Source organism: Thamnophis sirtalis, unplaced genomic scaffold, assembly GCF_051295495.1.
Source record: "Thamnophis sirtalis isolate CommonGarterSnake01/CBP01778 unplaced genomic scaffold, rThaSir2_p1.2 scaffold_2, whole genome shotgun sequence".
Taxonomy (NCBI): domain Eukaryota; kingdom Metazoa; phylum Chordata; class Lepidosauria; order Squamata; family Natricidae; genus Thamnophis; species Thamnophis sirtalis.
The window spans coordinates 139054349-139078576 of NW_028261382.1; the positions used below are offsets into that span (position 1 = coordinate 139054349).

Below are 24228 nucleotides of genomic sequence, written 5' to 3' on the forward strand. Positions count from 1 at the left end.
CCCACCAACGGGGCAAGCTGTGAGCGCGAAAGGCGCCACCGACTGGGCGCGGCTAGGAAGCTGAGTGACAGGGGGAGGTGTCCAACCCGCGGCGCGTGTGGGCGGCTGGCGGTGTGGGCGCGGCGTGTGCGGCAGGCTGAGCTGCACCGCAGCGCATACACTACAATGGCTGCTGGAAAGAGGGGAAAGCAAACAATTTCCAGGCCCGCCGCGTCCAGCCCGAAATATGGGGAAAAAATTACAGAAAAATCGGAGAACCCTGTAAAAGGCGGGAAGCGGGCGCTGAAGGGATGCTGAGGCTCCCGGGGTGAGTCTGCTGTGGGTTGGGGGTTCTGCAGCCGGGGTTCAGCAGGGAAATATTAGGGTTATTTAAATTCTGAAGGGGGAGGAGGAGGAGGGACACGAAGAGTGAAGCAACAGCAGCCGGAGCAGGGATGGGGAAGGTTTGCGCGGCTCCATCTCTCTTTTTAGCCCTTCTGGGCTTCTTGGGGGATCCCTGAATCCAGCCCGGGAAGACACCCTAAAAGTAAGCCTCGCTTTCTCCAGACTTGGTTGGGACTACTTCCCAGCTTGCTCTCTCTCTCTTCCCCCCCCCCTCCCCTTTGCCTCGGTCCGGATTTCTTGCAACGGTGAAGAAGTGCCCCCCCCGCCCGCGCGCGCTTGTTTCAGTAAGTGGGGAGTTTGCAGAAACTTGGGAGAAAAGTCCCCCCCCCCTCGCACACACACTTCGTCTCTCTGTATGTATGTCTTCTCCACCCCCTCCTTCCCCTGAGCTCCAGCGTCTGTGCGGTGAATCTAGTGACAGCCGCGGTAGCAGCAGCAGCAGCAGCGAGGAAGGAGCGGAAGACATTAGAGTCCGCAGTGCCCCAAAATGAGAGAAAATTAATGAAAATTCAGCGGTGTCGCCGAATCGGACACACTTTGCGCAGAAACGTTGATAGGAGATTGCTCTTCTCGGACGGAGTCCCAGGGAGCCCGCAGATGAAGCTTTGGGGGTATCTCTGGAGTCACTTTGGGACATCCAGCGTCCTTCTCCCTCCTTTCATTGGACAAAAGTTTTTTTTTTTCGCTTCCCCCCTCCCGCAGCATAAAGAAACGAATTTGCCTCCTTTTTGACTTCAGCGGATCCGGGTGCTTTCTTTCCCTTTTCTACTGTGGGTTTGGAAGAGAAGCTTAGGAAGGCGAGCAAGGTTGAGGGTGGGCAGTATAGGGGAGCGGCGGGGTTCGTTAACTGAAAGCAGGAGAGATCCGGAGAGAGAGCGCAGGGACAGCTTGTTGTCAGTATCATAAACAACCAAAATGGAGGGAGAACTGAGGCATATAACAAAATTAAAAATAGCTTGAAAATTCCTTAAAAAAATCCCCAAGTCGCCCGAGCTTCCGAATTGGCCCTGAAAAGATCACACTGAACCAGCACACTTTCGTGTTGAGTTTTTAATAATCTCGGAGAGCAAGGAGTTAAAATCGATGCCTATTTTTGTTGTTGATGATCGCTTTAGAAAGGCAAAAGCCCTTTTACAGCTCATTCCCGACACTGCGAGAACGTGAAAAACCCCTTTCTTCCTTGAATGGTGGCGGGAGGTGGGAATGCACGAGTTGCACAGCTTTTGGGCAATGTGGAGCTGATTGCAAAGAAGGTAACTGCTACATTTGCCAAACTTTGTGCCTTCCTTTTCTTTGTCTGGGGGGTGGTGGTAGAAGCATAGATGGAAGAAAGGGGAGGTGGCGCGAAATGAATTGCCTCGAGATTGTCTTTCTGTCTCTCTCCCAGTTATGATATAATGCAGTGTAAAAAATGTAAACCTGTCCTGTCTATAGAATATGTTTAGGCTGATTATGGATCTCAAGTGTTTGAGATTCCTCTTTGTAAAGTGCATTCTGTTTGTACAATGCGGAGTTAAAGCAGCAGCGTTCCTTAGAATGAACTGGCAGAAAATACATATGAGGTTCTGGCAGAGAACCGGTGGCTTAGTCTAGCATAATTACTTCACTTGGTTTGTATTTTACAAAGCATGCAATCTATAGTTTTCTCCAGATAAAAACGATGTGTTCTTTGCATCATATTAAAGTTGATGTGAAAGTGCTGCTGATGTTGATTTCCACGTGGGATCAGAGACAGAGCAGGGTATCTTAAAGAGACAGCTCCTCTTTTAGCTATCCTTACCTACGTCACTTAGCTAAGGCAACGCAGTTGTCCTGTATTTGCTAAAATGTAAAGCCATATATTAAACTCAGAAGGAGACTGTGACCCCTTAAGCTGACAGAGTTGCACTAGTTCCAGTGTAATTTCTAAGGATATTGATTGGATCTATGTATTTTCATGCTGTGATGCCATAAGGCTATATTGTACAGTGGCTGAATTTAAATTAAATTGTGCTTTGGAAATTGTTTTTGTAATGTTACGTGTAGAAACTGAAATAGTTTCTGCAAGTTATAGCATTATAATTTCTTAGAATAACAAAGTTTCCTTTGTATTAACATAAATTCAATTGAAGGCATGAGGGAGCTGATAATTACACAATATGGGGGTTGAAATGAAGTAAAGTATGTCTTTTTATGATATTCAAACCTGGTCAAAATATATGGCTAGATCACTTAGGAGACCTAATTTGTATGAAATCCTTACATATGCTTATGATGTCTATGTTGTTTTCGTTGAAATACAATATAAAATGAAAGCAGGTGACATTTTTAGAATCCGTGGGTAATAGTCACCTAATAATTTGAAGTTCCAGTGCCTTTTAATATTAGTCTTTGTGATATAGAATTCACCATACATGTTTTAAAAGCTTATAGCAATATACCTGAAAAAAATATTGTAACACCTCTCATGCACACACATCTAACACACTTGCTTTTACACAGTGTAAATTATAAAGTGAATTCAGATAAGTATTCTACCCAAAAGGTGAACTGAATGTTGAGATGAAAGTTATCACTGTTTATTTTATGTCTCTGTTTTAGTGTCTTTTATGTGAGCAACTGAAAGATTATAGCCTTGTGATCATATATGTTTTGTCACTTCCTTGGATAAATGTATTGACTGAAAAATCCTGTGGCTTAATACCTTTGCACAAAAACACCAAATTTTCAAGTTATCTCTTTTTTAAAAAATCATTGCAATTATTTTTAAAGAATATATTAGTTCATTTGGGAAAGGATTAGATTATTTTTAAACTAATGAAGATTTACCTATGTTTGCTATATAATGTAATATTTCAAATACAATAAAAAACTTTTAAGAAAAACAATCTTTCAAATAACTGATGCATGCCATGTATTTTAAAAATGTCACTTGAGTGACTGAGATTTGCAGTACATAAGCAATTTTGAAACACCAAGTAAAGTCACTACATTCATAAGTATATATAGAGGAATAAATAGGAAATAGACATGTAGTCTTCCATTCTTACCCTAAATACATGATACACTGGCATTTGTGGACCATGAATATAAATTTTCAACATTGCCATTAACCATAATGCTGAGTTTTGAGCATGAATCTTGATTACTCTAAAGTTCGCATTAAATTGTATTTCACAGAGGAACAAATTTTATCTGCCTTTCATAATAGAAATGGTCTAAAATAGATTTACAGAACTAGTATTTGATATAGTTTTATGCGGTATACTGAAATAATGATAAATTCATTGTTAAAAAATGAATTGTTCTGAAAAATACAATCTGAATTTTATTTTCTTGCTGTTTTATGAATGTTCTCCATTTATAGAAAAGTTTAATGAAATTAAATTAGACTGTTGTTTACCCCTAAATATATTTAAAGGTAAAATATTGAGAAAAGTGCTCCTAGAATATATATATATATATATTTTAACAACAGGTGAATTTCTAGATTCTTTTAATCATTTAAAATTTTTAATCTTTTAAAAATTGGATAGATCTCCAAGAATATAGTTCTTTTATTACTGAAAATATACAATTCTTTTTAAAAAGTTAAAACAATGTTTTAAGAAGTTATATTGATTATAAAATTCTTGAATTAATATAAAATCCCACCTTCTATTATGCTATAATGTTAGAAATTTCATAGTTCTTCAGAGCATTTTATTCTCCATGCTACTTTATAATTCAACCTTGTTCCACAAAATCTTTTAAATTTTAGTTAGGTATTCATGCTTGTTGCATGAATAATTCAATTATGATATTCAACCTCTTACTAATATTTTATCAAATGGTTTCTTTCCACTGTAATTTTACTCTTTTGATATAGAGGTGTAAGTTGCTCAGTTTAATGCATTATCTCAGTCATTTATGTAAATTTGTTTTACACTTAGAGAAGTTTTCGAAAACTGCTTTAAATTATGTACTTTACACTTAGAGATTATCATTTGTATTTGAAAAGTTTAATTGTAATGGTTTTCACACATGTTAAACTTTAAAGGGATACTGAATAATTATGTGTTAAAGGTTTATAGTATCCAAATCTTCAGTGAGTCACACTAAAATGCTAAAATGTCTTAAGTGATGACAATATCCTTCTGAAAGAAGATAGGGATTCCAGTAGATTTTAGCAGAAGGATCTAGTAAATATCTGAATGACATGCTGATCACTTTTAACCAATTTAAAAAGTTTTAGAGAACTATGAAAATAAATGAACTATGCAGATATAATTTGTACTTGTCTGAAATAGAATGTTTAAAAATTTACAGACAGCTACTGCTTTACGTAAATGATGCAAGAAACAAAAAAGTCTATATTTAAAGAAAAAAAAGCAGTTATAAAGTAGTTCTTTCTTTGCAATAATGCAGATTTTTGAGGATGAAACAGAAGAGTATTTTTCTGAAAAACAGTAAAACTAATTTGTCTTAATTTTATGTATATTTAGTTGATATTGGATAGTACAATTATATGTATAATGCATTCATATAATCTGTGTGTGTCTGTTGTGTCTGCACATCAATTAGATAACCAAAACTACAGTACTAAGGTAACCATGATATAAGTTAGTACTTTCAGTTAACGGTATAAATTTTTGAAAGACCTTTATCTTCAAACAACTAGTATGCATATATTTGTTAAAAATTACAATTCTTATCTATTTTAACAATTGCTTAATCCTGTGTATTACTGCAAAAAATACCCAATCAGAGTTCGTGAATGTGTAGAAATTGGGCAGTTTTTTTGTATTTTGTAGAAATTATAAAACTTAGTACTATAAGTGGAATAAAAGGTTTATTAAAATTAAAAAGCTTTCTTAATCTATTCCCAAATGAACTTCTTACCATGTATTTGTATATTTTTGCTCCAGACCACTAAATACCCAAACAGTTAAGAGATATAATTTAAAGTGTGACATCTGGTGTAATTTTTCAAAACAAAAATGTGGAGCAAGATATATATATAAAATGAGACTCAACTTCATTTCATATCTCTCTGAAAGGTTAGGGATATGCTATTCTATTGGAGCTAAATGAGCCAAGAGACTTGGGGGGAAAAGAAATAGGAACATGAAGAAAGGTAATGGAAGCATAGTTTGAAGGGGGAAAATGAAAAAAAATGAAAAGAAAATATATTTGGAAAAACTATTGTAATCACATTTGTGGTGTGTATATGTAGAATATCCCTGGAAATCAGATTAAAAGTTTTAGCAGACATTAGTTTTTAGGCAGTTGTCAGCTAAAATTAATTATTAATTAATAATGATTATTATGATCCATGTAATGATGGGATAAACTGGATCACTTTCCATTTTAATAAATGGAATCTTTGTGTTTTTTTCATTTCTTGAGAAATTGAAAAGGGTATCTTTTATGTTACATTAAGTGGATATACATTTATCTATGGAATTCAGAATGCTGTTGTAAAAACAATTTTTAAAAAATATCAGCACAACAATTGATGACTAAGAGAGGAATTGTAATTGGCTCGAAAAAAGATACATAGATGAAAATAATCGTAGAAATATTGTATACTTTTGTTTTAAAATAATGGGAATACTTTTAGCTAAATTTAATTCTTTGACAAATCAATTCTTAACATTTTCACAATTATTTGTATAACATGCTAAGATACAGTATTTTCTTATTGATGCTATATTTTAAACTATATATTTTTGTTTGAGACTTCAAAGGAAGGAATTTTGCAATTTATATTATAGAATAACATTTGTTCAGAAAGAATTATATATATAAAATTAAAATTGATTTTGCTTCATAGAAATAGAATTGGATGTTTGGTAAATACTGTTTCAATCTAATGTTCCGTTATGTAATTCAAATTACATTGAATTAATGGTCCAGTAAATGTACAATTGGATTAGGAATACTGCGAATTTTTCCCATAGATGTTAAAATTATATTGCTAGTCTTATTCATGTACTGTTTATTCTGATTAAAATACATACACCATATATTGTAAGTCCATTTTCTTCCTGTCTTACACCCTCCTAAGTGTATGGAACAATTGTTAAACTATTTGTCATGAATGACATTTCAAATGTGGAAGTTACATACAAGTCTCTCCAAACACTGTTCTAGTGCAATATTATTTTTTTTCTTACTAAAGGATATATCCTTGTTGTATATGCTTGCTTGCTTGCTAGCTTGCTTGCTTGCTTGCTAGCTTGCTTGCTTGCTGATGCCTGCTTCTTACTAGTTAATTTGGCTTCTAAATGATTGATTTTCTCTTTTTAGTTTTTCCAGATTCTTAGATAAAATGATTTATTTTCTTTAATAATCAAACAAAACATGTTGAAATAATCTAACCTACAGCGTAAGGTATATAAAGTGTATTATCACAGTATTTTAGATTTTGCTCAAAACTGAGCAAAGTTTAAAATACTGTACATAACACCGTTTATATGTATGCTTAAAATAAAGATTCTGAGAAAGATTTGTAATGGAATAATTTGTATTTTCTTATATTAAAAAAATAGTCCATAATAAATGAAATTAGTTTGCAATAGTTTTAGTATGGTACAAACATGGGAATTTCCTTAATTATCCTAAAGTTGCAGGGAATATTAATACAAATTCTAGTTTTTAAAAAATGATAGACATTTCTTTGGTATTGTAATAAAGTTACAACTGTGCATTTGAAGAGAAACTTATATTTCAGTATCCATGATTTCATTATACTACAAGTTGCTTTTAATAATAAGTTGAAATTGGAAGCAAACCATAAACCACATTGAAATGGGGACTGAATTCTGAGACTTAACTATCTGACAAACTGTATCTACATCTTGTTAATTTTGCATATATAAAAAATACATTTAGTAAAATGTATGTGTTATGGACAAAAAAAAAAGCTTTGGGCTACAATTAATGAAAGCCTATGCCCAGAAAATATTTGAGTTTTTAAAAGGCTACAAAATTACTTAAATATTGCAGTATGTGAAAATACTCAAAACCATAAAGTTTGTTCAATTTGTTTATAACTGTTTTTCTTAGTTATATGTATGATGGCAGACAGCTTCTAAGGGAGTAAATGCATTTGTGGTAGATTCCACAAATCTTCCACTAATAAAATGCAAATTACATAACAAGAATTTAGTTATTATCACTGTTTCAGATACTCTGAATAACAATACCCTTGCTTAATATGATAAATAACATTCTAGACAGTATTAATAGAAATTGGGTGCAATAAATAGTTTTCATATTTACTAAAGTGGTCAAAACCTATTAAGTTAAAAAAATTATTAAAGTTTTAGGAATCTCATCTCTATCCAAGAAATTAAAGCAATCTTTCAACTATATACATTATATATTGCTTAGGTCTGACATGCAAAAAACAAGTGCAATTTCATATGATTTTAGTTTTTGCATAAGACAGTGAGCAGTCCTATATGTATGTAGTTTTCTAGACACAAGAGCACTCTGATCTTGCATCTTAATTAAAGAATTAAATGTAATTGAGAAATGAGTCCAGTGAACTGAATCCAAAATTTCCTTGCTATTTTTTTTTTAAATGCTAAGGCATTTTTCTTTACTCTGCAGTCTTTTTGCCTTTTAACAACTGAGAAGATAGTGTGGCAAACTGCAAAAATAATGAACAGGCAATATAGTGTTAGGTAAAGTTAATACAGTACTACACTGAAATATACATTCCATTTTAAAGTTCTGCATTTTTGCAATATTAATGTCAAATCAAATGTGAAAGACATTCCCTGAAAGCTTTTGTAACTGATATGTTTATCAGTTTTAATGCAGAAAAACAGAATAATTGTATTTCTGGAAAAAAATACTGATATCATTTATAAAAGTATAAATTAGTAATTTCTTTCAAAAACTATTTTATTTTGATAACATTATCATAGGAATGTTGCAACAGTTGTAAGGGTGAAAACCAGTCATGAGTCACTTTTTTCAGTGCTGTTATAACTTTGAATGATCACTAAACGAATAGTTGTAAGTCCAGGACAACCAGCACTTCCACAGACAATGCTAGTTCCAAAAGAATTCTCAACCTGAAGATCTGGACCTTTTCCTTGACTATCAAGTATGGAAGTTCAAGATGAATTACAGTAAAATAAACATTTGCAATATGATTGAAAAATTGTTGGTGTCCAAAGAATCCTACGATTGTTGCAAATAAATATTATTTAAGAATTTTATAGCATGAGATAATATTATAATTTTAATCTCTTGTTTCATTGCCTGGAAGAATTTTACTTAAATAATTCATAAACATTGATGTAATAATGATAATATGAAAGGAAAGAGAAGTTATATTTTTTAACACCTGCATAAATAAGTGTTAAAGAAGGGGGTGTGCCTCACTGAGATATTTTAATTTGAAGTCGTTGATATGGTAAGACTGCTTCCATATGAAGCAATTTGTTTTTCTATATACAAGTGCATAATCTATAGAAATAAAAACAAAGAATTAATTTGAGGAACATAATCATACTTTACCTATCAGTGGTTAATGGAATTGCTGGTTTAGGCAACCCTTTCCATCCCATCTTAATACAAGCCTCCAAGAGTTACCTGGAATAAAACTCCACAAATAAAAAGTATACCATATATTACTGTATGGTGAAAGAATAATTAGGATACTTTTTTTTAAAAAAGCCTTAATATTGAAGTGGGAGAAATTTTCAGTAGGGTTTTCATTAGGTCTTGCCTTCTCAGCTGTAATCCATAGCATCAACAGGAACTTTTTAAAAATGTTGCTATTAGGTATGCAATTTTACACGTTCAGTGAACACAAAATTAGAGAATAGAAGTATTAGTTTAGTATCAAGAGTGAAGATGTGAACTCAAGCATTACAATTTACTCTATGTTGAAGAAGCTACTTCTGTGTGTCTGCAATATATTGGAATGTTTCTCAAAAATGAATCTGCCATAGCTGAAAAAGATGTATAAATAAAACAATTTTTTATCCAGTACAGAAATACTGCATACTTTTTGCCCCCCAAGTCTATTGTAGTGAATTATAGTCATTAAAGGTCTTTTAATAAGCCACTGAACAACTCCACCTGCATGGTTGGATGCCTTTTACTTGTTTAAATTAGCTGCAGAAGATTTTTTAGTTTTGTTGCCGACTAAAAATATAGCTTTGAGAGAAATTGCTTTAGCAGAATGTTTGCTTTAGGAAAATTAATGCTTCTTTAAAAACTGTCAGGTTTCAAAAGCAATCCCATTTTCACTTTCTACATTGATAGATATTACAAACACCATGACTTTCCAGAATAATAGCAAAAGAAAGTGTCCTATAAGGACTGTTGCTATTGCTTAAAGAAATAAGAAACACATCACAATATTGATACTTTTATAAAAATGTGTCTGAGCAAGTTAGAGGTTGTTCATCTTCAGCGCAAACCAGACAAACTATTTTAGCATGCTATGTGAATCCAGGCAAAGGCTCTTTTTTTCTCTACACTGCAGTCCTAGCACTTAGATTGATATTCAGGATGATTGGAAAGATGAGAATGTCTTTTTTCAACTTGCTGGATGGATTGAGTAAAAGAGACTGCAGTCTGGAAGTGGCAACCTGAAGCTTGCATCCACCCATGGCCCAGAAGTGTTTGGAGCTAGATAGTTGTCTAGCCAACTATCTTTCTATGTCATAAACAGCCAAGTAATGCTTCTTGCAAACTAGTTTGCAAAATGACTAAGCATATTATCTGAACATTAGATTATGTTACCTATAAAACACTTTCAACTCTAAGTCATGAATACATATTAAAGTTTGCAGGAGACCAGAAATACTTTGTATTCAGACAATACCCGTAAATAATTAGCAAGCTAGAGACATCATTGTTCTTGTCACATGCAGCAGGAGTATATTCTTACAGTGAGATGTGATAATGTAAGACTGGATTCACACATAATGCTAAGCTATAATAGGATGTTTGGTCATTTTGCTTAGCATATTATGTGATTCCAGTAATCAGGTTGGCTTGCTAAAAATTACCATAAATGAATGACACTAACATTTTAGAAGTTCTGCACACCATGAAATTAAATTTGATGACAGTCAGGTTTTCATAGTTGTGGAAACCAATGGCTGCATCATTAATACTATCAAATATAATGAACAGACATTATAAAAATTGTTAGAATTCATACATGGACATAGAATTATTGATCCCAATACATCAAATAGATGTATGAAATATATGAAGATTTGTCCTTATCTGTCCTTAGTTATGACAACTATATCTGTCATTTTGAACTTAAATGAAGTCCTATTGTTTTAGTGAATAATTTTGTTTTCCTCCAGCGTTCCCTTTCCTGCGCACCAAATTCTACATATTCCAATAATAGTAATAAATGCAGAATATATAGAAAGTTTTACTTGAAATAGACGGAGATATTTTTTAATACATGGAAATGATAACATTGGATGTATGAGTTTGTGTGTCACCATAACATTATTTTGAAACCAGTACCTTAAGCTTCGATATATTGCTTGAGTGATATATCATGTTTGTTCATTTTTCATGCTTCTACAGTATGCTTTAACAAGAATTTCCAGAAGCAGCCTAGGGAAGAACTTTGGTGTTGCATCGAAAATTGAAGACCATAGAAGAGACTCTCATTATCACAGGCTTCTTTCAGTAAAGTAATTTATGTGTCATGTGGGAGGGTGGTGGAGAAAAGATAGTAGTTGTAATGTTACTTGATTTGTTATGTATGGTTTGATGTAGTTTGTTAACTTAACCTGCAGAGAAAAGAGATTGAGACTGACAGATCAAAACATATGCAGAGATATAGAACTTAATTGTAAGCAGGAATAATACAAAGTAAAATGCAGCGTATAGCATGTGAAAGTTTTACTGAATATCAGAGCTTAAAATGAGTATGCTTTTTCATGCAGTATTACATTTCTAGGCACTTGTTTCTTCAATCAAACTTTTTGTACTCCTGAAAAACGTTTTGTTCTAATCATGGATATACATATATCTTTTCCTGAACAAATACATCTAAAACTGCAGTTTGTATACATAATTCCATATCTGTCAGCTGAAAAGTGACTATTTAACGATCATGAACGCAGCCCCGGAAACGTGGATCTGTTTCACTTTTAATACTTACTATATGCCATAAAATGGATTTTTAAAAACACTGTCCTATATTTTCTTGTTTTGTCCAATGCCATCCTGGACCTTGGGGTTTTTTTAATCAGTTATTTCCAAGTTTGTATTTCCAAGTTTGATTTTTAGATTAATGGGTCATGTTTTGTATAGCAATATTTGATGCACTGAGTTGCGATTATACATATATCTGTTGCTACATAATGTTTTTCTAACTTCAAGATGCTTTGGCGTGAACAGTTTACATGGTTGGTTTATTCAGCTATTTTCCTGAAAATTGTTTAAATAGAAAGGCAAGTTATATGTTCATAAAATAAAGGTATCATGTAGGCTGCCATAACAGAAACTCAATACAAATTGTGTTAAATATTTGTCTTGGATAATATGATGTCTAGCTCTTTCTTTTTGTTTCTTTTTTTTTCAGATCAACAAAAATGGGAAGCAGTAGATTCTGGTTTACTTCTAGAAATGTCAGTGGAACTGGTTAAGACCAAAATCTGAAGTTTTATCTTCGTTTGCCCATCACCAGGTGTGCACTGACAGAGGCTACCATAAAACTATTTTGAGTATGAACATCTTTTAAAATGGTATAATATATATATATAAAAGTATTGTTTTGTTACATAGTTTTAAATAGTAGTTGCTACTGTATTATTCATTTTACAGTTGTGAAAGAACGAATGTGAATAATGTGTACTGAAGCTGAAAATAGACATTGCTCAAATTTTTTTCAGCTGGTCTTTGAGAAGTGTAATATTTGAGCAACAATATTAAATACTGTCTGCATTGCTCAGCCTGTACATCCACAATTGAATTAGCAATATTTGACAACTACAAATAATAAGCTAGTATTTAAATTATTTAGAAATTTACCCTAGGGATAACAGAATCAAAAGCAGCTGGGCTTCAAAACACTATGCACATTGTTCATCATTTACATGAAAACTTTCCTGATAATCTTTTTCTGCACTGCTCCTCATATATATTTTCTCACTCTCTACCAAAAAAAACCTCACCCCCTACTGCTTTTGAAAACCAATCATTTTTTTGTGGTATTATTCAATAATGTAATTTTAAGGGAAGATCAGTTTTCACTTCAGATAATTCATATGTGCACACCTCTTTCAATCCAGGCCACCAAAATCCTTTTGTTTTGTTTTTAAAAGAACCTATAATTCTGAATTTTATTATGACTTGAATTCACATAATTAATTCATAATTAATTCATTCATAATCAATTAAGTTTAAAGCAGCAGGCAGCAAGCGCTATTTTCCTTTCTCTCATGGGTTGAATAAATGTATATCTTTTGGAGATCACAGGCTGCATGATTTCAGATGGTAAGTCACATCCAGCCCACAGACCAATGATGGCTAACCTTTTTTGGTTCCCGTGCCAAAACCAGGGGGTATGCAGGGGGATCGTGTATGGGCGTGCCACACCAATAATGCCATGTGTGCAACCAGTGCACGTGCTTGAGCGACTAGCAAGCGCCCCCCCCCCTGCTTTTGACACAGTTTTTTCACCCTCCCCAGGCTCCAGAGGCTTTCTAAAAGCCTGGGGAGGGTGAAAACAGCACTCCCCCTGGATGCCCTCTGGAGGCTTCAGGAGCTTAAGGACTACCTGTAAAATGCTTCCTTTTTCATCTGAACCTGAGGCTCTTATATGTACCATATTATTAATATTATGGAACCTATACTTCATAGTTCCAAGATGCAATGAATGTAAGACATATGTGTCCTGTGAACTTTTGTAGTTATTCTTGAAAAAATGAACATTTGTTGGTATATGCTGTGCACTGGGGAAAAGAAAGCAGACTTAAACCAATAGGGTCAATTCCCTATTAAGCCTTTGTAGGATATGCTATAGTGGGAAGAATGGATTGGTGAAAATCACTGTCCCTTTTTCTCCAACAAAATTCTGCTGAACCATTAGTTGAAGCCAATTAATATAAAGGACAAGAGAGATAGTAAGAAAGAAGAGTTTAATTTATTACACTCAATTGAATTCAGATGGGCTTGAAGATCAATATTAAGTATGGACAGGAAAGATATGTTGGGGGCAGCCATTTTACAAAATGGGAATGTAGAGTCTGAGAGGCAAGGGTTCTGTTGGCCATCACAATCTAAGATGCATTTATTTTTAAGAATTTGAAGATTAACTAATGGGAAAATAGAGAGCAATACAAGATATCCATTCTTTCCTGCTCCATAATGCAATTCTGTAAAATCTCTTGCATTTTATTGTTTTTCTTTCTCCGCTTCTCCGCAGGTTTTTTAGTGTTCGTTAATCTAGAATTTTACTTATTAGTTCTACATCTTTATATACTTTATTAGTTAAATAGGCATTAGTGTTAATAAGAATAGTTACAAGGCTAGCTTTTTTAAAAATATCACTTTTATTATGATTGTATTGCTAATTTGAGTAGAATTATAATTTAAAAAATGAGATTCTAAAGTTCAGTCTAATTGAATTAAATATGGAAATTTACAGAGCAACATATATACCAATATTATTAATTCGGTTAAGACTCAGTTGTCTTAGAAAGTAGGCCTTTTATTGCTTTAAGACAGGTATCAGTTACTTTTTTATGGTTGAAAATGTTCAATGTTCTTCCCTCCCTTAGCATATCAGTTATAATACTGAATTGTTTAAGATATGACAAATTTGTCCTTGATAAATATAAATTGTATATCAAACTTTTTTACCAATAAATAACCCCATCCTCCTGTACTTCAGTTTTTAGAATGATTTCAGACTTTTCTGGTGGCCAATTGTTAAGCAATCAATAGTCTCTTGTGGACCTGATATTTTTTCTTCCTTAAATGCCATTTCTTCCTCATCATTTTTGAGTTAAAAATAATTATTACTGTATAGCTGCAGATTTATGAGTCATAGCATTAAAACACGTTTATAAAGAATTCATCAGTTATATTTGCAAAGTGATAAATAAAACTTCCATAACCTCTTTAATTGCAATTAGAGTAAATCTGAAAGATTAGGAGTATTAGGAGCCGAGGTGGCACAGTGGTTAGGGTGCAGTACTGCAGGCCACTTCAGCTGACTGTTATCTGCAGTTCAGCGGTTCAAATCTCACCCGCTCAAGGTTGACTCAGCCTTCCATCCTTCCGAGGTGGGTGAAATGAGGACCAAGACTGTGGGGGCAATTTGCTGACTCAATTTGCTAAAAATCTGTAAACCGCTTAGAGAGGGCTGAAAGCCCTATGAAGCGGTATATAAGTCTAATTAATAAATAAAATAAATAAATATTCATGTACTTAAAAGTCAATATCTGCCTACCTAAGACCAAATAAAATTAGCTATTCATATCTTAAACTATTTAGCTAAAGTGTTGAATATTTGGATATTTGTGAGAACACCTAAAATAATTCATTTTTATAACATTGGATTTTAAAATATGCATTCTTTAGAACACTTTTTCCTTTAAAAATCATGTATATTTTAAAAGAATTACTGCAATTACTAAACAAAGGCTATTATACAAAAAGAAGATATTTTACATTGATTATATACTTGCTACATAGCAGTAGCAACAGCTAGCAAACACTTCATTTGGATCACATAGTAAATTAATTAAGTCACTATATGAAAAAGCATTGCACTTTTTATTTCTGCCATACCTTTTCCTCTAAACATTTCTGTGAATATTTGAAAGCCCTATTGAACAATATGAGATGGGTTATAATTTTATTTTCCTTAACAGTCCACTTAACTTGTTCAAGAGGAAACCTGCTTTGCAAGGAGAAAAGTGGGAATGATGAACTTACTGAACTCAAGTTTATTGTAGGATCTAAACCTGTGAATTGGTATACATGAGTATAACAAAACTCTATCCACTGCAAAATCAGTGAGAGGCAAAAAGAGACATAAATATTTACCGTATTTTTCGGAGTATAAGACGCAGTGGAGTATAAGACGTTTTGAAGAGGCAAATTAAAAGGGGGGGGTCGCACTCTGCAAAGCTCCCAAAAAGGGAGGTTTTTTTGTGAAAAATGGGCCTGTTTTTTTTCTCCCAGAAAAGGCATGAAAGGCTTTTAGGGGGCTTGTAGAGCGTTCCTGGGAGGTGGCCCCCGAAAAAACGAGCAAAAAACAGCCTGTTTTTTGCAAAAATGGGCCCGGTTTTTGTAAAAAAAAAAAAAAAAATGCATGCATAGCCTTTAGGAAGCTTATAGAATACTCCGGGGGGGGGGGCAAAATTGAGCAAAAAAATGGCCTGTTTTTCACTCATTTCTGCCCTTCCCAGCCCCCGGGAGCTCTCTGAAAGCCTTCTACAGGCTCTGCACGGCAATTTTGGTGAAGGAAGTGGGGCTTCAGGAGACAAAAAATGCTGTATTCAGTGTATAAGACACACCAAGATTTTCAGCCTCTTTTTTGAGGGAAAAGGGTATGTTTTATACTCTGAAAAATATGGTAATCCCAACTCTGTAGCACCATGCCCATGCAAATGAAAGCTCCATAAATTTCCAGAACAGATTTTGATGTCAAAAGGGAAGGGAAAGAGAGAAAGCGGAAAAAAATCCATTACACTCCATTGCTTGAAATTTGTGTTTACAGAAGTATTGGAGTCAATATTATGTTTGTAGTAGAGACCCAAATAGACATAAAAGTTGGGGAACTTTCTAGCAACTAACAGAAAGCAAATACTGGATTATTCAAAGATGTAGAGATCGAGAAATTATTTTGACCAGCTGCTCAAAATTCAGGAACACTGGTTAAAAATACAAAATTGACTGTTGGAACATCAGCAATTCAAATCAAAATTCAAAGTAACATTCAAAATAAAATGTCTAACTAAGAAAGTAAATAGAAGTCCAAGGCTGGATTTACTGCTCTTGCCCAACAGTCTTAGTAAGCATTACAGCTTAAACTACAGGCATATATGTAATTCCTTACTTTTCCCTGGCTCCCTTCCTTTTCTCTGATTAAGTATTTGCAAGTTGAGGGACCAACTTTCTTGTCTGTCTAGACAATTTGCTGATCCAGATGGTGGGCAGAGTTTAATTTTACTGACCTAATAAGGATAATTCATCAGGTTTTTTTCTTAGCAGACTTCTTTGCAATCTCCCTCAGCCTCCTTCAACCCCTACCTGTCCTTCTTTCAAAGCTACCTTTATGCACTCTGCAAACACTGCTGTTGGTTGCTCTCAGGGAGGTTGGTTTTTAACTTCACTTTAACCCCAACTCAGGATTTACACAACCCTTTTTGATAGGTTTCTTAGGCTTCAAATCTAACATGGGGTAAGAAGGGACCAGCCATACTTGTTTCTTGATTTCTCTGATAATGTCTTGCCTGACTAAGCCATATAACCCAGAGGAAGTATCTTTACTATCTATTTTCTGGCTCTTAACACATCTTAGTGAAGAATGGTTCTTCTATTCTAGCTTATTAGCTAGCTTATTCTGCAGATAACCAATTTTAATATATATAAAATACATCCTTAAGAGAGAGAAAAGGAAAAGAAAAAAATCAGCTCTGAAAAATGAAGATTCAATTTTTTAAAACTAAAATAAAATTGAAGTTAATCAGGAAGAAAAATGTTAGGTTAATTTGTGTTTTTTACAAGAAACTACCTTTTTCAGGGAAGTAAAACAGTTTTTTATCATTTTTAATATATGTTTTAAGACACAGGTGTCAAACTCACCACATCACCTTGCTGTAATGTGATGTTTTCCCATTTACGGGGATGGGATGGGTGTGGCCTGCACATGACGCATCCTGCCTGCAGGCCACCAGTTTGTACCTCCTGTTTTAAGATATTGGACATTTTAAAAATTGATTTGCCAATTTGAAGGACTGTACAAAATTCTGTGAACAAACTAAGCTTTATTCAGCTTAATATGGCATCTTCTATGCTTATATTTGTCTTTTTTGAAACTACCGTATTTTCACAACCATAAGCCGCACTGAAAATCCTAAAATTTGATCCAAAATCGGCAGTGCGGCTTATAACCCGGTGCGCTTTATATGTGGAAAAAGATCTCCCAGCTGCTTTGCTCCTCGCGACTGCAATAGATGTCCAGAAGCGGCTTTTGGGGCTAATGGGGATTGGATTTCCAGCTCGATAGCCCCTGTCGCTTCTGGACGTCTATTGCAGTTGTGAGGAGCCGAGGAGAGTGTGGAGAAGAGCGCGCGACGGTTCTTGGCGCTCCGGGAAGCGGGAGAGGCGCGCGGTTTGGTTTCTCCTCCCTGGACGTCGCAGCAGCAGCCCCAAGCGCACCGATCCCTGTGTTTTTCGCATCGGGGCATGCTCTTGCAGCACACCCCGATGCGAAAAACACAGAGATCGGTGCGCTTGGGGCTGCTGCTGCGACGTCCAGGGAGGAGAAACCAAACCGCGCGCCTCTCCCGCTTCCCGGAGCGCCAAGAACCGTCGCGCGCTCTTCTCCACACTCTCCTCGGCTCCTCACAACTGCAATAGACGTCCAGAAGCGACAGGGGCTATCGAGCTGGAAATCCAATCCCCATTAGCCCCAAAAGCCGCTTCTGGACATCTGTTGCAGTCGCGAGGAGCGGCACGAAGGTTCTTGGCGCTCCAGGAAGCTCCGAAAGCAGCTGGGAGAGGCGCGCGGTTTGGTTTCTCCTCCCTGGACGTCGCAGCAGCAGCCCCAAACTCACCGATCTAAGTGTTTTTCGCATCGGGGTGTGCTGCAAGAGCATGCCCCGATGCGAAAAACACAGAGATCGGTGCGCTTGGGGCTGCTGCTGCGACGTCCAGGGAGGAGAAACCAAGCCGTGCACCTCTCCCAGCTGCTTTCGGGGCTTCCTGGAGCGCCAAGAACCTTCGTACCGCTCCTCGCGACTGCAACAGATGTCCAGAAGCGTCGGGAAACGTGCGGCTTATAACCCGGTGCGCTTTATATGTGGAAAAAGTTTGAAAAATTAACGTTAATTGATACTGCGGCTTATAATCCGGTGCGGCTTTTGGTCGTGAAAATACGGTATATGTCAGTTATTCCAATCTATTTCAGTGGCCTTGCTATCTGTGATCCCATTTTAATTTTACCTATCAGGGTGATTAAAATTAAAGCAATTGCACAGTACCTATAGTACTAATACTGAGGTTTAGGTAATTTGGATATAAGATATCTAAATAATTAGCTAATAAATATTAGGCCATTTTCATAAGTTAAAACATTGCATGTAAAAAAACTTAGTGAATAGTTTATAACTTCAGAATATACCTGGAGGATCTGCATGTGTGAATACTGTCATAATATTTTTTTAAAAAATTATTCAGGATAAGATGTTAAAGAAGCAGCTTGGTTAAAAAATTTCTGATTTGCAAATAATAAGAATGGTTTGGATTGCCTGTTATGCTTTTATTTTTATATAAAGTTTGGGTTTTTTCCTATTTTTACAGATTGTTGCTTTTATATAAGACTTCTAATTCTCTTGCAACTTTATATGAAGAAGAGAGATGTAAAAAGTAAAATTAATAATATAAACATGAGACCATTCAAACATGCAGACCTTCTTTCTATTCTGTAGTATTACTTCCTTATTGCTGTATCTTATAGCATTCATTTTTCACAATGCTATGATTCAGACAACAATCCTTTGGAAGTATATATTAGCCAAATTGAAGTTTGATTCTAAACTTTCATGAAACAGATAAATTACTTCAAAAACCTATAAAGCAGTATGAGGTACTTCAGAGTACATGTGGATCTGTCCATCCTGAGCAGTGAATTTTGAGCTGTAATAAATAGTCTAAAAAGCGCCTATATATATTACATTAGACCAGCTGAACCTAATTTTATATATGCTTTATTCAAAAGCATCACATAGCAAGTAAACTTCAAAATTAAGTGTAGTTACAAATAGTTGTTTCTTATTTTTTTTTCCAGTCCCCTTTTGCTTTCTTTAACGACCACATGAAACTTGAGAAGCCATCTAAAGCTAAATCATTTAGTGGAGTTGGGCAGTTCCCAAGTGTCCAACAAGAAGGCCTGGTTTAGGCTGCGATGGCCACTGTCATTCCTGGTGATTTGTCAGAAGTAAGAGATACCCAGAAAGTCCCTTCAGGGAAACGTAAGCGTGGTGAATCCAAACCAAGAAAAAACTTTCCTTGCCAACTGTGTGACAAGGCCTTTAACAGTGTTGAGAAATTAAAGGTTCACTCATACTCTCACACAGGAGAGAGGCCCTACAAGTGCACACAACAAGACTGCACCAAGGCCTTTGTTTCTAAGTACAAATTACTAAGGTATTAAACTCTATTTATTTTTCAGATTATATTATATGTTGGCCATTTTAATATATATCTGTGTACACTCAGCTGACTTTTCTCAGAGGAAATGTTAATTTAGACATCAAATTGTACAATTATAAACTACAGTGCTTAATATTATAAACAAATCTGAATATTGTGTGTCTGTTTTTGAAGAGACAAGTTTAAATCTTTTCAGTTATATAAAGTTGTTACAAAGAAGTGAATAGACTGAGCACTTTGGGTATGGCTATAATAAGTAATACTACATAATAAAATGTTAATGTAACTTAAAATAATTAAAGTAGCAGTTGAATAAATTAGCTTATAATGTGTGTTGCTACATTTTAGTATGATATGTATTGTCTGTAGTGACATTTCATGTAAATTTCTTTCAAAAATATTAAGTATTTAGGTACCTTAAAAATGAGCATATGTAGCTTCTGGTGAAAATAAATACTTACAGAATATATCTGTGTTTAAAGGCATATGGCTACTCATTCTCCTGAGAAAACCCACAAGTGTAACTATTGTGAGAAAATGTTTCATCGAAAAGATCATCTAAAGAATCACCTACATACACATAATCCCAATAAAGAGGCCTTTAAGTGTGAAGAATGTGGAAAGAACTACAATACGAAGCTTGGATTTAAGCGTCACCTGGCTTTGCATGCTGCAACAAGTGGTGATCTCAATTGTAAAGTATGTTTGCAGACATTTGAAAGCACAGGCGTACTGCTGGAGCACCTAAAAACACATGCAGGCAAATCATCAGGTGGAGTGAAGGAGAAAAAACACCAGTGTGAACATTGTGATCGACGGTTTTACACCCGAAAGGATGTCCGAAGACACATGGTAGTACACACTGGAAGAAAGGACTTCCTCTGTCAGTATTGTGCACAGAGATTTGGCCGGAAGGATCATCTAACACGGCATATGAAGAAAAGTCATAATCAAGAACTTTTGAAGGTCAAAACAGAGCCAATGGACCTTCTTGACCCATTTACTTGCAATGTTTCTGTGCCTATAAAGGATGAGCTGCTTCCAGTGATGTCTTTATCTTCCACTGAACTGACATCAAAGCCATTTACAAACACTCTACAATTAAATCTATACAACACACAACTTCAGTCTATGCAGAGTTCAACATCTGCACACCAAATGGTTGCCGCATCATTACCTTTAGGAATGCCTTGTCCAATAGATATGGAATCAATTCACACTTCTCACCAACTTTCTTTAAAATATCCACTCAGTTCTACCTCATATACAGTTTCTATGACTGAGAAAGACCAGCCATTGAAAGGGGAAATGGAAAGTTACTTAATGGAACTGCAAAGTGGTATGCCTTCTTCATCCCAAGATTCTCGAGGATCATCATCTAAGTTAGGGTTGGATCCTCAAGTAGGTCCACTAGATGATGGATCTGGGGATGTTTCTCTTTCCAAAAGTTCTGTTTCTATAAGTGAACCTCTAAATACCCCATCACTGGACTTCTCTCAGTTATTCAATTTTATACCAGTAAATGGACCTCCTTTTAATCCTTCTGTTTCTGTGGGAAATCTTGGAATGAGTTACTCACAAGAGGAGGCACACTCATCTATGACTCAGCTTCCTCCACAGGCACAAGACCTTCAAGACCCTGGTATTAATCTTGGGTCTCTTCACTCATTGTCTGCAGCTTTCACTAGCAGTCTAAACACAACCACAACTCTACCACGTTTTCATCAAGCGTTCCAATAACATGCGAAAATGGCCTTGTGACAAATCTGTAGAAAGCCTTAGATGACTTTAAATACTTTAGTGCCTACTATGTCATTTGTAAATCTACTTTTGTACAGTACCAGTCTCATTAAGCCAGTATAAAATTCAAATTAACTTTTAAAATAGTTTGAATGTGTTTGTTCACAGTTGTTTACTCTGGTTGTTAAAACAATCTGTATCCTCACTGCCAATAGATCCACAATTTTTAAAAAGTCTATGGAAAAGATATTTCCAGAATGTTATGGATCTCTTATTTTAAAGCTTCATTGAGATTTGATAATTTTATAGTAATTTAAAATCTGATAATTTTAAAAAAGAAAAAACATTAAAAATTCAGTTTCATGAAAAATTACAATTGAAACAATGAATTATAAATGAGTACATTTGTTACCAGTATGAAAAATTGTTAAGCTTTTTACATATAGATTTCTAAGAAGGTCTGAAGGACCTATTATTTTTTCTTAAATAATTTCACAATTAAAGGTGTAAATGTATTGCTTCATTTAAGTGCAATTACAAAGAAGTATGATTTGGCAAAAAAAAAAGTATGCCTTATTGGCAAATCTAACTAGAGACAAAATTCAGAGCCTACCTTGAAATATAAATATTTTTATTTCATCATTCTGTAAATAGCTGTCATTTGCTATTCTCATTTAAAAAATGAGTCAAAAGCCACCGAAAGGTTTTACATGTTGATTTCAATTTAAAGTTAGAAAATGAATGTAAATCCACAAATACGTTTTTCCATAATTACATTGGAGCTAATCACTTTTGAATTGTATTTCATGACATATATGTCCCCTGTGCAAGACCTTTGATAGTAATCTTCCTTACCACACCTGGGTATTTGGCTAGTGATTTTTTTTCAATGCCAAGAATTTAAAACAGGACTCTGAGGAGTGAAGTAAAAGCATATTGCTTATGCCACTTTTACTTAATATTCAAGGTATTTAGAAAAACTAATAGCAAAACAGCTATTCATGCTGTGTGTCAAATTGCTATTTCTTTTCAAAACACATTCTTATATTCCCAATAACCAAAAGAAAGAAAAACTGTGATATAAAAATGGAAAATGTACTTTTGCTGTAATTTGGAAACATATTCATTTATACCTTTAGACTTTTAAATCATATAATTATGTCTATTCATTAGTGTGGTTAAATACATGAGTTTTAAGTAGTTAAAGGAAATATATTTAACAGAAACAAAGTTGCTCCCATTAAGGAGCTTTGGCTCCCAATATTTGTATCATAAGTTCCTACTTTATCGTAGGAACAATATGCAGGTATGATTTTACTATTTTATACTGATGTATTTAAATTTTATTACTGAATAGTAACTTTTTATAAGTGTTTTGTTCCAAAGGCATTAAAATAAGGATGTATTAATAAGGAAACCACCTTTTCAAATTTTGTAAGCTGCTCCAATATGCTGTGAGAATACTTTCTCAAAGTAGTCATTAGCTCTGCTGCATGATTGCTTCTTTTAGTTTCTATGAAACAGATTGCTAAAATGTATCTTTAATGGAATGATTTGTTCAATATTGCTTTTCAGGCTTTTAGCACCATTATTTTAATCCCAGGGGTTGGGGGATTTCAGAAAGGAAAAGTCTTTGTCTTTTCAAAGGACTCATATTCTACAAGAAATGGAAATGTCCTTATGTGCCTTTTTTGTAGATAGTGGATTACTTTCAACCCTTAAAAACTGAATTGGCTTTAGCTTCATTGTCTTTATCCCAGATTTTTTTCATTACTCATAATTGTGTTCCTAAGAAAATACTGTCATTAGACAGATAATTAAAACAAAATTTCACTCATTAAAGAAGTGAAATAAACCAATTTTAGTTTCAGTTTTTCGTATTTACCACTACATTACTTATAATTTTTGACAGGGTTGGTATGTATAAATCATGTTATAACAATGTTATCTGTTTTCAGTATTAGTTGCTGGTTACCTTGTTTTTTAAAAAACAAGAACTAGTTTTTCCAGTAATCCTTGATCCATGTTAAAGGTCCATATTGTTATGGCAGCTCTTTCAGGTTCTAAAATGGGATTAATTAGAGAACAGGTGCATTTCAAATTAGCAATAGAATTTCAGACAAGATATTGAACCTCATTCAGTTAGTACTTTGCTAAATGGCTACACCTTGTGTGACTGTCACTGAAGATGTATGAAAATATGGAAGCAGAATGACAGTGTGGGCTTTATTTACACACTAGTGCTTTATGACTACCATTTAAGCAGAGACATTTGGCAATTTTAAAATTTCAATTTTAAAGCCTATTTTATAATCACCAGGTTAACTCTTAAGAATGAAGTGTTGTGTGTGCTGGCTGCTCATGCACCACACTTTGTATGCTATGGATTTAAAAATATTATATGTGTGTGTGTGTGTGTGTGTATACACATAATTATATATATATATATATATATATATATATATATATATATATATATAAATTTGCTTATGTTTTATTGGTAGTGAATTGTGGAATAGAGTGATTTATTCATTTGACAGTAGAGGTTTCCAAAAACCATATACTGACTAAAACATGAGCCAGACCTGATTGCTTTATTAAGCTAATAATGAATGTTAAGAGTACATATTTTCAGGATTTTACCTAGTGAGCTCTTTATGTATTTTACGCTGTGTGTGTGCATGTGTGTGTGTTTTAAACTAAACCTCGATCAATTTCTGTATTACACATAATACAAGATATAGCACT

General features: G+C 34.5%; 1 protein-coding gene across 5 annotated transcripts; it reads left to right on the plus strand.

Annotated features, from left to right (window-relative positions):
• The first annotated feature begins 144 nt into the window (after positions 1-144).
• PLAG1 (PLAG1 zinc finger) lies at positions 145-23868 on the plus strand. Of its 5 annotated transcripts, none has more exons than XM_014055647.2 (4): positions 145-307; positions 11933-12095; positions 19376-19734; positions 20223-23868. In XM_014055647.2, the coding sequence occupies exons 3-4, from the start codon at positions 19493-19495 to the stop codon at positions 21478-21480; spliced, it is 1500 nt and encodes a 499-aa protein (XP_013911122.2). In that variant the 5' UTR covers positions 145-307; positions 11933-12095; positions 19376-19492; the 3' UTR covers positions 21481-23868. The 5 variants fall into 5 exon arrangements, with proteins under 5 accessions (XP_013911122.2, XP_013911125.2, XP_013911126.2 ...); XM_014055650.2 differs by having other exon boundaries at positions 11933-12037; XM_014055651.2 differs by lacking the exon at positions 19376-19734.
• Positions 23869-24228: the final 360 nt, after the last annotated feature.

Coding starts and splice junctions, on each gene's coding strand:
- PLAG1 (XM_014055647.2), top strand. CDS start 19,493: ATGGCCACTGTCATTCCTGGTGATTTGTCAGAAGTAAGAGATACCCAG. Junction 19,735..20,222: donor TCTAAGTACAAATTACTAAG/GTATTAAACTCT, acceptor CTGTGTTTAAAG/GCATATGGCTACTCATTCTC.